Source organism: Penaeus vannamei, chromosome 6 (genome assembly GCF_042767895.1).
Source record: "Penaeus vannamei isolate JL-2024 chromosome 6, ASM4276789v1, whole genome shotgun sequence".
NCBI classification, from domain to species: domain Eukaryota; kingdom Metazoa; phylum Arthropoda; class Malacostraca; order Decapoda; family Penaeidae; genus Penaeus; species Penaeus vannamei.
This window is the reverse complement of record NC_091554.1, coordinates 48817722-48830221: the sequence shown is the minus strand read 5'-3', so window position 1 is coordinate 48830221 and position 12500 is coordinate 48817722. Positions and strand designations below refer to the sequence as shown.

At 37.7% G+C, this 12500-nt stretch overlaps 1 protein-coding gene across 1 annotated transcript in view; it reads left to right on the top strand.

Annotated features, from left to right (window-relative positions):
* Nucleotides 1-12500, top strand: part of LOC113817663 (kin of IRRE-like protein 1) — a 180277-nt gene that overhangs the window by 86400 nt on the left and 81377 nt on the right. Inside the window, exon 4 of the mRNA XM_070122500.1 lies at nucleotides 8803-9006. Coding sequence (XP_069978601.1) covers nucleotides 8803-9006 — 204 coding nt within the window. The remainder of the gene's footprint in view (nucleotides 1-8802; nucleotides 9007-12500) is intronic.

Sequence of the window (12500 nt, the reverse complement as noted above, 5' to 3'; positions counted from 1 at the left end):
TCTCTCTGTCTGTCTCTCTCTCTCTCTCTCTCTCTCTCTCTCTCTCTCTCTCTCTCTCTCTCTCTCTCTCTCTCGTTCTTCCTCCTCTCTCTCTCATTCTTTGTGTGTGTGTATGTGTTTTTGTCTGTCTGTCTGTTTCTCTCTCTCTCTCTCTCTCTTTCTCTCTTTCTCTCTCTCTCTCTCTCTCTCTCTCTCTCTTCTCTCTCTCTCTCTCTCTCTCTCTCTCTCCTCCCTCCCTCCCTCCCTCCCTCCCTCCCTCCCTCCCTCCCCTCCTCTCTCTCTCTCTAACGCTCTCTCTCTCTCTCTAACGCTCTCTCTCTCTCTCCCTCTTTCTCTCTCTCTTGAGAATTTCCGGCAGACGTTTGTGGCAATCAATTGCACAAGATCTTTTAAAGGCATTTTCTGCATGCGAAACGGTGCTTTTGCTTGCGTGTTCGTCCTGACTTTAGCAGCGAGGGGAAGACGAGATAAATGCAATAATGTGCTTTACTTTAAATGTATAAATGAGATAATAAGAAAAATAAAGAGAACAATCCGTCTGTCTTAGCGTAGTCAATGGTCTACGTTTTCTTAGTCAATGAGTGCATGTGTACTTGTTTGTCTTTGTGTTTGTTTCTATGACTATTTGTTTTCTTCAGTTATTGTATTTCCACATTATCTATGTTATCTTTCTCTTCTTCCTTTCCCTCTCGCTTTCTATTTCATTCATCCATTCTTTCAATCTATACATCAGACACTTTTTCATTCAACTTTCTTTTATCACTGACCTTTGCCGTATCATATAAACAGAAAGAAACAAGGAAATGAAAAATACAAAGAAGACTGCATTTCTCAGGCAAATATTTACTTTCTTTATCGTATCTGTGTTAAGAATTCACCGTGGAAAGAATGGAGATGTAAAAATAAAATAGAAAGAAAGAAGGAAAGGAAAGAAAAGCAGAAAAATAGATGAATATGACGATTATGATAATGGTGATAAACAACAACCGTAATAAGACTGACTTTGATTATAATGATGGTAATGATGATGAATATAGGAATGAGGATGGTTGCTTTAACATCAGTGTTTCAATAATACAGTAAGATCAGTGATGATGAGAATTAAATAACATGTGAAGATAAAAGTAACAATGAGGATCATGAGAATAAAAATAGTGATAAGGATAACAAAGAGAGAATAATGATAACAATAACAAAACTGATACTAAAGGTTATGAAATAATAATGAAAAGATATTAGTGATGATAATTACAGATGATGACAATGATAATGATAATGAAAAAAATGATGATAGTGATAATTTTAGTATGATGATAATGATAAGAATGATAAAAAAATATGAAAATGATAAAAGTAATTACACCGACATCAACAATGATAACGATAAAAGAAGCGATAATTATAGTTATACCAGTAACTTAAATAATAACAGCAATGATGATAGTCATAATAGCAATTATTTAATGATAACAATGGTAATAATAATCGCAAATAAATAGAAAAAAATAGTTTAGAATAGAGATAACATTACACAAGTGATCATAACGCAACGATAACAAGGTCATCATCATGAAATAAAGTGAAAATTATAAAATTAAGAATGATGAAAATCTCAACACAATTAAAGCATTTTCGTCTCTAACAACAAGCAGGTGTTTTCGTTGCCGAGGTCACCCGAGTCCTAAGATACAGTGAAAACTCACTTAATCCCCAAAAGCAATAGGAAGCTAATGGACTCCCTCTTACAAGATGCTTAAGCCGGTAGACCCCTTTGAGTTAGTTGATTCCTGGCGTCTAATTCCCGCAGACTTTCGTCGAAAAGCGCGGAGGCGGGAAGTTGAGAGATTCTGGGGAGGGTTGGTTGTTCCCGGGTTGATTTCACGCCCATGTATATGTATATATATATATATATATATATATATATATATATATATATATATATATATATACATATATATATATATATATATATATATATATATATATATATATATATATATATATATATATATATATATATATATATATATATATCATATATATATATATATATATATATATATATATATATATATATATATATATATATATATATATATATGTATGTATGTATATGTATATATACATATGTATGCATATATATGTATATGTACATATATGCACACACACACACACACAGACACACACACACACACACACACACACACACACACACACACACACACACACACTCACACACACACACACACATACATCTATACACACATATCTGTTTACTCACGCGTGCGTGTACGTGTGTGTGGATGCCTGAGGATAAGTGTGTATGTGTCAGCATAATAATAGTTTGACAGTTTAAGTGAATACATATTTTTGTGTGATCTACAATATCAAAGTTCACGCAATATTGTTTCCTTCCAGCTGATGAAGCAAACCTAATTAAGGGGAACTGCCTCTGTGCCTTGTTTTCATCATCCGTGCTGTGGTCACACATCCGGGATCGTTGGATGTTAACTAATGACAAGAATATGAAAATGTCCAATATTTGTAGTAATAATGATGATGATGATGATGATGATAGGAATGATAATGATGATAGTAACGATAATCATTATATCAATGGTAATAAATGATTGTAATAAGAAGGATGAAAATAACAATACTACTACTACTAATAATAATAATGATAATGATAATAATGATAATGGAAACAACAATAATGATGATGATAACAATAATGATAAGAATTATCATCATCATAATACTTATCATGATGATGATAGTAATGATACCGATAACATTAGTAAGGATAAAAGGCTAGTTATAATGTTAATAATGTAAGGAACATTAATGCTATTAATAAACATAACTCAAGCATGTCAAGGACAAGTTTATATTAAATCTTTCCTAATTGGCTTCAGCATTACCAACAAGCTATTAAACATGAGTAATGATTGATTAGGAAAGAGGCAATATCAGTCATTACTTCCTGTTCATCCCATTAATTTTGTTTATCTATTCATCTTTTCTATTTCACCTTTTGTTACTGGCATTGAGATACGTTCATCAGGAATATGAATAATAAAGACCCAAGATTTTAGCCATTATTATTTTTTATTTATTATTATTATTATTATTTTTTTTTTTTGTAAATTGATTTTTTTTCCTTTTTTTTATAAATCACTTTTCATCTATTAAAGAAAAAAATATATCGTTTCCGCGTTTCTCTGTCACATGAATTTATAGGCAAACAACAATCATGAGGAAAATATCCATTTAAAAGAAAAGTTGATTTAGAAAATAAGTGAAACCAGCAACAGTATTTTTTTTCTTTTTTCTTTAGCTGCTCGCGTAATGGAATCTAGGAATTGCTTTTTTTCGAACAACAATTGATTGGAAACAATTAAACGGCAATTACAAAATCTGGCTATTTTCCTCAAGCGCAGCAGGTAGAAAAATACGTGATAATCCTTTAGTGACTGAGCAGAGAGAGTGAGAATGCGTTATTCATGCATATATATATATATATATATATATATATATATATATATATATATATATACATATATATATATATATATATATATATATATATATATATATATGTATATATATATATATATATATATATATATATATACATATATATATATATATATATATATATATATTATATATATATATTATATATATATATATATATATATATATATATATATATATATATATACATATGTGTGTGTGTGTGTGTGTGTGTGTGTGTGTGTGTGTGTGTGTATTCGTATACACATACATGCGTACATACATACATACACTATTTTCGCATTATCATTCTCTCTTTCCGTCCTCTTCTGCTTTCCCTCTTCATTCCTTCCCTCTCTCCCATTCTCTCCTCTCCCTGTCTCCCTCGACCCCCCCCCTCCCCCCCTCCCGAAGAAGGAAGCCGCGGCGGAGAAGGAAATCAGGCGAAAGGGAAGAGAGGAAATGCCCGCTAAAAGATGGAAGGAAATCGGAGAAGGATAGAAAGGTGAATAAAATGAATTGAAAAGGGAAATAGAAATAGAAACAGAAAATGGACGAGAAAAGAAAAAGAAAAAAACGAGAATGAGAAAGAAAATGAAAATGAATATGAAAAGAAGAAGGAGAAAAAAGGAAGAGAAAATTAAGATGAATGTGGAAAATATACAAAAAGAAGATGAAAGCGAATATGGGAAGGATCAAAATAAAAACAAAGAAAGAGAAGAAACAAAGTAAAAAAAAAAAAAAAATGAAGAAACGTGAAAAGAAATACAAGAGAAGAAAAAAGAAAAGAAAATAAGAAAGGGAAATGAAAAAACGAAATGGAAAAAAAACAAAAGTGGAAAGAAAGAAAGAAAAAGGAAGCAGAAAAAAAATGGAAGAAAAAGAAAAAAGGAAGAAAAAAACACGAAGAAAAAAGAAAAAAGAAAAAAAAACGAAGAAGAGAAAAAGGAAGAAAACAAAAAAAAAGAAAGAACAAAAAAAAAAAAAGAAAGAGCCAAAAACGAAGAAGAAAAAGAAAAAGAAAAAAAAACACGAAGAAACGAAAAAACAAAACAAAAAAAGAAAGAAAGAAAAAAGAAACAGCGAAAAGCGAAGAAGAAAGACCCCGCCATCGCTCAAGAGACGAAGCTAAAGGCAGAGCGAGGAAGCGGAACTGACTTTGCAATCACGCTGCAACTTAGTCAGAATGCAGTCGGGGGAACAGACGGCTTTTCTTTTTCATTTCCCTTCTCTCTTTCGTATTTCTTTTACTCTTCTCTTTCGTATTTTTCCTTTTCTGTTTCTTATTTTTCCTTTTTTGTTTCTTATTTTTTTATATTTTCCTTTTCTCGTATTTTTACTTTTCTCTTTCTTATTTTTTCTTTTCTGTTTCTTTGTTTTTTATTTTCCTTCTCTCATTCGTATTCTTACTCTTCTCTTTCTTATTTTCCCTTTTCTGTTTCTTTCTCTTTTTTTTTTCCTTCTCTCTTTCGTATTCTTACTCTTCACTTTCTTATTTTTTATTTTCTGTTTCTTTCTTTTTTTATTATCTCTGTCTTTCTTATTTTTTCTTTGTCTCTGCCTTTCTTATTTTCCCTTTTCTCTGTCTTTCTTGTTTTTCATTATCTTCGTGTTTCTTATTTTTCATTATATCTATCTTTTTTGTTTTTTTATTATTTCTTTCTTTATGATATTTCCTTTTCTCTTTCTCATTTTTCTTCTCTCTCATTTTTTTGTTTTCCGTTTTTCTTCCTTGTCATTTCCTTTCTCTTCCTTATTATTCTTCTCTCTTTCTTTCTTTTCACTTCTTTTTTTTCTTACTTTTCTTTCTCTCTTTCTTTCTTATTTTTCTTCTTGTTCTTCCTTTTCTTGCAATTATCTTTTCATAATTTTCATCATCATTATTATCATTATTGTCATCATCATTATCATATGTGTCCTCGTTATCGCCATAATTAATATAATTATAATTGTTATTGTAATTATCATCTCTATTCCTCTATTTCTTCTGCTTTGATTAATTTCTCTTATAATGAGCTATTACCATAATCCTTCTAATACTCATTACCACAATCAATATCTTTTACGATAATTAACGTTTTTATAATGAGATTCATAACTGTTCTCACCTACGGCCCTCTGTTCGTCACAATAATCTTCAACATCTATTTTTTTTGTATCGTTATTTTCTTGTGTTTCTTCTATTTTATCATTTTATTTTATTTTTCTTCATCTTTTTATCTATCCTTTTCTTATTTTCCCTCCTCTGTAATCGTATTAATTTCTCTTTTTTTCCTTCTTTTTCATATACTATTTCCTCCTTACTTCTTTTCTCCATATAATTTCTCTTCTTTTCTTCCTTTTCGTCGTCTTTGATATAATTTATTTTATTCATCTTCTCCTCCATATTATTTCCTTACCATTTTCTTCACCTTCTTTCTTAAAACTAATTCAATTTTCTTCCATCTCATCTTTCTGATATAATTTCCCTTCCGCCGTTTCCCAGAACGCTGCATCACTAATTTGACCGGCAGTCTTAACTCTATTGCCGACATTAGCTGTGATTTTGCTGCATAGAAAGTCCGCTTCAGATTCCACAAGGAAGGGAAAGAAAACATTTCAAATCACCTTTGATGAACTAAGAAAGTTAGTGGGATTCCAAAGGCACGAAGGGAGATGATGAGATTGGGATGCGGAGGAGGGAGAGATAGAGAGAGAAGGAGAGGGGGAGGGAGAGGGAGAGGGAAGGAGATGGAGAGGGAGAGGGAAGAAGAGGGAGAGAGAGAGAGAGAGAGAGAGAGAGAGAGAGAGAGAGAGAGAGAGAGAGAGAGAGAGAGAGGGAGAGAGAGAGAGAGAGACAGAGAGAGAGAGAGAGAGAGAGAGAGAGAGACTTCCACACAGAAAGACAGAAAGAAGAGGGAGAGAGAAAAAGAGAGAGAGAGAAAGACGGACAGACAGACAGAGAGAGAGAGAAAGCGAGAGAGCGAGGCAGACAGACAGACAGAGAAAAAGATAGAGATAGACAGACAGACAGACAAAAAGACAGAGACAGAAACAATAACAGAGGCAGCGAGAGTAGGTAGTGGCGTCTAAGGAGAAAGAACAAAAGAGACAGAAAAAGACGAAGAAAAGGAAAATCAAACAAAGAAAAGAATTAAAAAAAAAAGACATACGAAGAAAGAAAAAATACGCATCACACCAGAAAAAACAAACAAAACAAAACAAAATTAACGAACCAGAAAATCAAACAGACATGCAATAAAAAGAGATAAAAGAAGAAAAAAAAAAAAACCTAAGGACCTCCCCTCAACCCGGTAACCAAAAGGCGGAAATTCGAAATCCCGAGGAGGATTCGATCGCAATGTAACCCGGAAATAAGGTGTTTCCGCGAGACTAAGATGAGGGTCTGGTTGGCTGAGGGAGGGAGGGGGAGAGGGAGGGTGGGAGGGGGAGGGAGAGAGAAAGGAGAGAAGGGGTGAAGGGAGAGGGAGGGAGAGGGAAGGGAAGGAAGGGGGAGAGGAAAAGGGAGGGAAGGGAGGTAGTTAGGAGAAAGGGAGGAAGGGAGGAAGAGAGGGAAGATGAGAGGGAGGGAGGGAGGGAGCGAGAGGGAGGGAGGGAAGGTAAGGGCGGAGGGTGAGAGGGATGATGAGAGGGAGGAAAGGAGGGAGAGAGACAGAGAGAGAGAAGATGAGAGGGAGGGAGAGGGAAGGAAGGTAGTGAGGAGGAAGGGAGGAAGGGGGAAGGGAGGGAGAGAGGGAAGATGAGAGGGAGGGAGAGAGAGGGAAAAAAGTGAGGAGGAAAGGAGGGAGGGAGACAGAGAGAGGGAAGGAAGGTAGTGAGGAGGAAGGAAGGAGAAAGGGATGATGAGGAGAAAGGGAGAGAGAGGGAAGAATGGGAGGGAGGAAAGAGGGGAAGGAAGGTGGGAGGGAGGGAGGATGTGGAAGGTAGTGAGGAGGAAGAGAGAGAGAGAGGGCGCGAATTAGGGTGAGGAAGGTGGGAAGGAAAAAGGGAGGGAGATAGGGAGAGAGAGAGAAAGTGGAGGGGAGGGAGGGAGGGGTTAAAGGTTAGAGAGAGGTGGATAGAGGGGGTAGTAAGGAGGAAAAGACAGGGAGGGAAGGGAGAAAAGGTGGGAGGAATGGAAGGGAGGAGAAAGGTAAGGTAGGAGGGAGATAAGGCTGAAAGGATTTGGAGGGAAGGAAGAAGAAGCAGCGAGAAAAGGAAGGAGGGTAGGAAGTGCAAGAAAGGGAGAGGGAGATAGGGAGAGAATGGGAAGTAGAAAGGGCAAGAGAGACAGAGGAGGATTATAAGGGAAAAGGAGGAATATAAAAGGAGGGAAGGGTTGAGAAAGAGGAAGAGACAAGAAAGGTAAGGAAAGCGAGAGAACAAGACAGGGTAAATAAGGAAGGGAGGAAAAGAAGGAGAAGCAGGGAGATTAAAAGGGAAGAAGAGAGGGTGGGAAAAACAAAAGAGAAAAGGGAGGGGACAAAACAAACAGATAAATAAAGACAAAGAAGGAATAAGAAAGAGAAAAAAAAGGAAAAAAAAAATCAACAATCAGAAAATCAAAAATAGACACCCAATCAACCACAGACACCCAAAGACACACAGACAGACAGAGAGAGACTTGACACAAACGTCTGGATTTAGCGAACAAGAGGTCTAATACCGACCTGCGACCCCGACTCAATAGCAAGAGATTAAAAGTTTAATCTCGTTTAAGAATATCCTTCTTGTCGGGCGGTGGCGGGGGGGGGGGTAGGATGCGGGGGATGGGGGCTTGTCTGTCGACTTGTTTATGTGCTTGATTTGTTTCTTTGCTGTTTGCTTCGGTTATTTTTTTGTTTGGTTTGGTTATCTAATGTTCGATTTATCTGTCTAGATTTTATTTGTTTGTCTGTTTATTCGGTTGTTTGTTTGTTCAAAACTGCAGAAGTTATATTGGCTGACAATGATAAGAATGAAAATAAAGATAATAATACTGATTAACGATAGTGTTGGCTATGATGATGATAATGATGTGATAGCGTTACAATATCAATAATGATAACCTATTGATTATATATTTCCAATGTGGAATATTCTCAATAAAGAATAGAATAGAATAGATTATTCATTCTCAATGGACAATCGATCTCGCTCTAAACAACCGCTTTATCACACTCTTCCATCCATATTCTTCAAAACACCAGTTCATCACAATCCTCTTCGTACCATGCCAAACACCCCCATTTATCACTCCCATCTCTCTTCCCTCTCTCTCCCACGAAGCCCCCTAACCTCCCCCTTCCCTCTCCCCACCCCCAGGTCGCCCCACCCCGGTCGTGCAGTGGCTGGTCAACGACGAGGTCAGGTCGTCCCAGGAGTCCCGCTCGCCGCCCGGGGTCATCAACACGACCCTCGTTGTGCCAAGGCTCTCGAGGAACGACCTGCACGCCGTCTTCGAGTGTCGTGCGACCAACTTCAACGACTCGGCGCCCATCTCGTCCACGGTCACGCTGGACATGAACTGTGAGTGCAGTGAAGGGCGGTCGTCGTAGGAGAGTGTGGATTTTTTTATGAATGAGGCTGAGCTGGCGTGCATGGAGGACGCTGGAGTCAGTGGTGCATTTTTTATGAATGGGAATGGGTGAGCGTGGAGGAAGATCGCTGTTGTAAATCTTTTTCTTTCTTTCTTCCTCTTTTTTTTGTGAATGAGAATGGGCGTGGATGAAGTTTGTTGTAGTAGCTTGCATTCTTTCTCATGAGAGTGAGTGTGCATGAAGGAATTTCGTTGTAGTAAAGTTTACATATCTTATGAATGGGAGTGAGCAGCTTTTTTTATGAATAAGAAGGAGTAGGCATGAGAGAGTATATAGTAAACATGAGTTGACATGAATGAGGCAAATTTTCTGAATGAGACTGGGTGGGCGTCGATAAAATCCGCTGTAGATGAGTTTACAATTTTATGAATGAAAGCATGAAAGATTATAGTAGCATGGAATTCGAATGACTAAGCGTAGATACATTTCTCTTGAAACGTATCCATGTTGACAAATGTAGAAAAGGTATGAATGAGACTGGATATCTTCACAATACAAGAGATGTATTTGACCGGTTTCGATTACGTCTTCATCAGAATTTTTTTTCTCTTATGTATATATTTCTGATAAAGACGTAATCGAAACCGGTCAAATACATCTCTTGTATTGTGAAGATATCCAGTCTCATTCATACCTTTTCTACATTTCTGGAGAAGCTGATGTTATATGACATGCGAAAAGCAGAAAGGAGGCGCGAAAGATAATATGTAGAAAATATTACTGAAGATATGAAACTAGAGAGAGAAAGTGTGAATGGAAAGGACTATGCAACGTCGAAGGAATATTTCTCCATTCATCACTTTATCTTTTATGTGTGCGTTTTTGTTTTGCTATTTTCTGTTTTTGTGTTTTTTTCTCACTTTCTGATTCTCCAATCATCACTTTATTTCTTTTGTGTGTGTTTTTTTTTTTTTTTTTTTTTTTGCTATTTTTTGTTTTGTTTGTTTTATTCTTGCTCACTCTCCTGATTGTCCAATCATCACTTTATTTTTATCTGTGTTTTTGTTTTGCTATTTTTTATTTTAATAAATTGTGTGTATCTTTTCTCACTTTCTGATTCTCCAATCATCACTTTATTTCTTTTGTGTGTGTTTTTATTTTGCTATTTTTTTGTTTTTGTGTTTTCTTCTCACTTTCTGATTCTCCATTCATCACTTTATTCTTTATGTGTGTTTTTTGTTTTGCTATTTTTTGTTTTTGTGTTTTCTTCTCACTTTCTGATTCTCCAATCACCACTTTATTTTTTATGTGTGTTTTTTGTTTTGCTATTTTTTGTTTTTGTTTTCTTCTCACTTTCTGATTCTCCAATCATCACTTTATTTTTTATGTATGTGTTTTTGTTTTGCTTTTTTTGTGTGTTTTCTTTTTACTTTCTGATTCTCCAATCATCACTTTATCCTTTATGTGTGTGTTTTTTGTTTTGCTATTTTTTGTTTTTGTTTTCATTCATCTTTCTTTGGTTATAAATTTCATCACTTTTTTTTGGTATTGTTTTGTGTTTGCTTATTATTTTGTTTTTGTGTTTTCTTCTCACTTTCTGATTCTCCAATCATCACTTTATTTTTTATGTGTGTGTTTTTGTTTTGCTATTTTTTGTTTTTTGTGTTTTCTTCTCACTTTCTGATTCTCCAATCACCACTCTATTTTTTATGTGTGTGTTTTTGTTTTGATATTTTTTTGTTTTTGTGTTTTCTTCTCACTTTCTGATGAATGCTTATGGGTGTATACGTATTTTTATTGTTTTCTGCATTTATCTGTTGAAGGATATTGTTTTTAAAGCTCTTTCCTTTTGAAAATAACAAACCTCGAAAAATTATGATAAAGATGAAATAAGAAACAAATCAAATAAAAAAGAAGACACTAATTGAAGACACATAAGAAAAACAGTTAAAACACAAAATGCTTAACAAATAATGAATATTGTACAAAATCATTAGAGAAATGATGAAGAAAGGAAAGAGAAAGAAAAATTTACGAAAAAAGGAATGAAAGAACGTGGGAAAGAAGAAGCGAATAAATGGAAGAGCAAAAGAACGAAGAAAGGAAGAACACGAAAGAGCGAAGGATTGAAAGAGAGAGAGATAAGAGGAGGGATAGAGGGAGGCAAAGAAGGAGAGAAAGAGAGAGTGATACAAAGAGGGAGAGAAAGAGTGACACAAAGAGGAAGAGAAAGAGAGCGACAAAAAAAGTTAGAGAAAGAGAGAGGGGGAGGCAAAGAAGGAGAAAAAAAGGAGAAAGAAGAGAGTGAGTCAAAAAAAAAAAAAGAGAAAGATTAGGAGGGGAACAAACGACGAGGGTCAAAGAACCAAAAACGAAAAGAAGCGACAATATAATAAAAACGAAAGAAACGCGGAAAAGGGGGAGAAGAGGAGCGCCTCGGCAAAGGGGAAAGGAAGCAGCGCTAAGGGGGACTCACGGCTCAAAAGGGAGAAGAAGGAAGGAAGGGGAGAAGGAGCGAAGGATTCACGACACGAGTGAAGGACATGGAAGCCAGGGGCGTGGGAGGCACGTCATTACACGCTCGGTGAAGTGTTTACGATATGCGAAGGAGGGAAGCGAGAGGGGAGGCGAGGAGGGAGGGTTTGGAGGGAGGAGGGGAGAGGGAAGGGGAGAGGGGAGGAGAGGAGGAGAGGAGGAGGGGAGGCGAGGAGGGGAAAGGGAGGCGGGGAGGGAGAAGAAGGGAGAGGGAGGCGAGCGAGGGAGGAGGGAGAGTGAGGCAGGAGGGAGAGGGAGAGGGAGGGAGGCGAGGAAGGGGAAGGGAGAGGGGAGGCGAGAGGATGGGAGAGGAGAGGGGAGACGAGGAGGAGAGGGAAGGGAGAGGGGAGGCGAGGGGAGGGAGGGAAGGAGAGAGGAGGAGCGAGGAGGGAGGGAAGGGAGAAGGGAGGGGCGAGGAAGGAGGGAAAGGGAGAGGGGAGGCGAGACGAGAGGGAGGGAAGGGGAGAGGGGAGGCGAGGAGGGAGGAAAAGGGAGAGGGGAGGCAGAGGGAGGGAAGGGAGAGGGGAGGCGAGGAGGAGAGGAAAAGAGGAGGGAAGGCGAGGGAGGGAAGTGAGAGGGAAGCGAGAGGAAGGGAAGAAGGGGGAGGCGAGGAGGGAGGGAAGAGAGAAGGGAAGGCGAGGAGGGAAGGGAAAGAGGAGGCGATGAGGAAAAGGGAGAGGGGAGGCGTAGGGAGGAAGGGAGAGGGGAGGCGAGGAGGGAAGGGAGAGGGGAGGCGAGGAGGAGGGAAGAGAGAGGGAAGGCGAGGAGGGAAGGGAAAGGGGAGGCGATGAGGGAAGGAAAGGGGAGGCGAGAGGAAGGGAGAGGGAGAAGGAGAGCGAGAGGAAGGGAGAGGGGAGGCGAGGGGAGGGAGGGAAGAGAGAGGGGGAGGCGAGGAGGGAAGGGAGAAGGGGGAGGCGAGGAGGAAGGGAGAGGGGAGGCAAGAGAGGA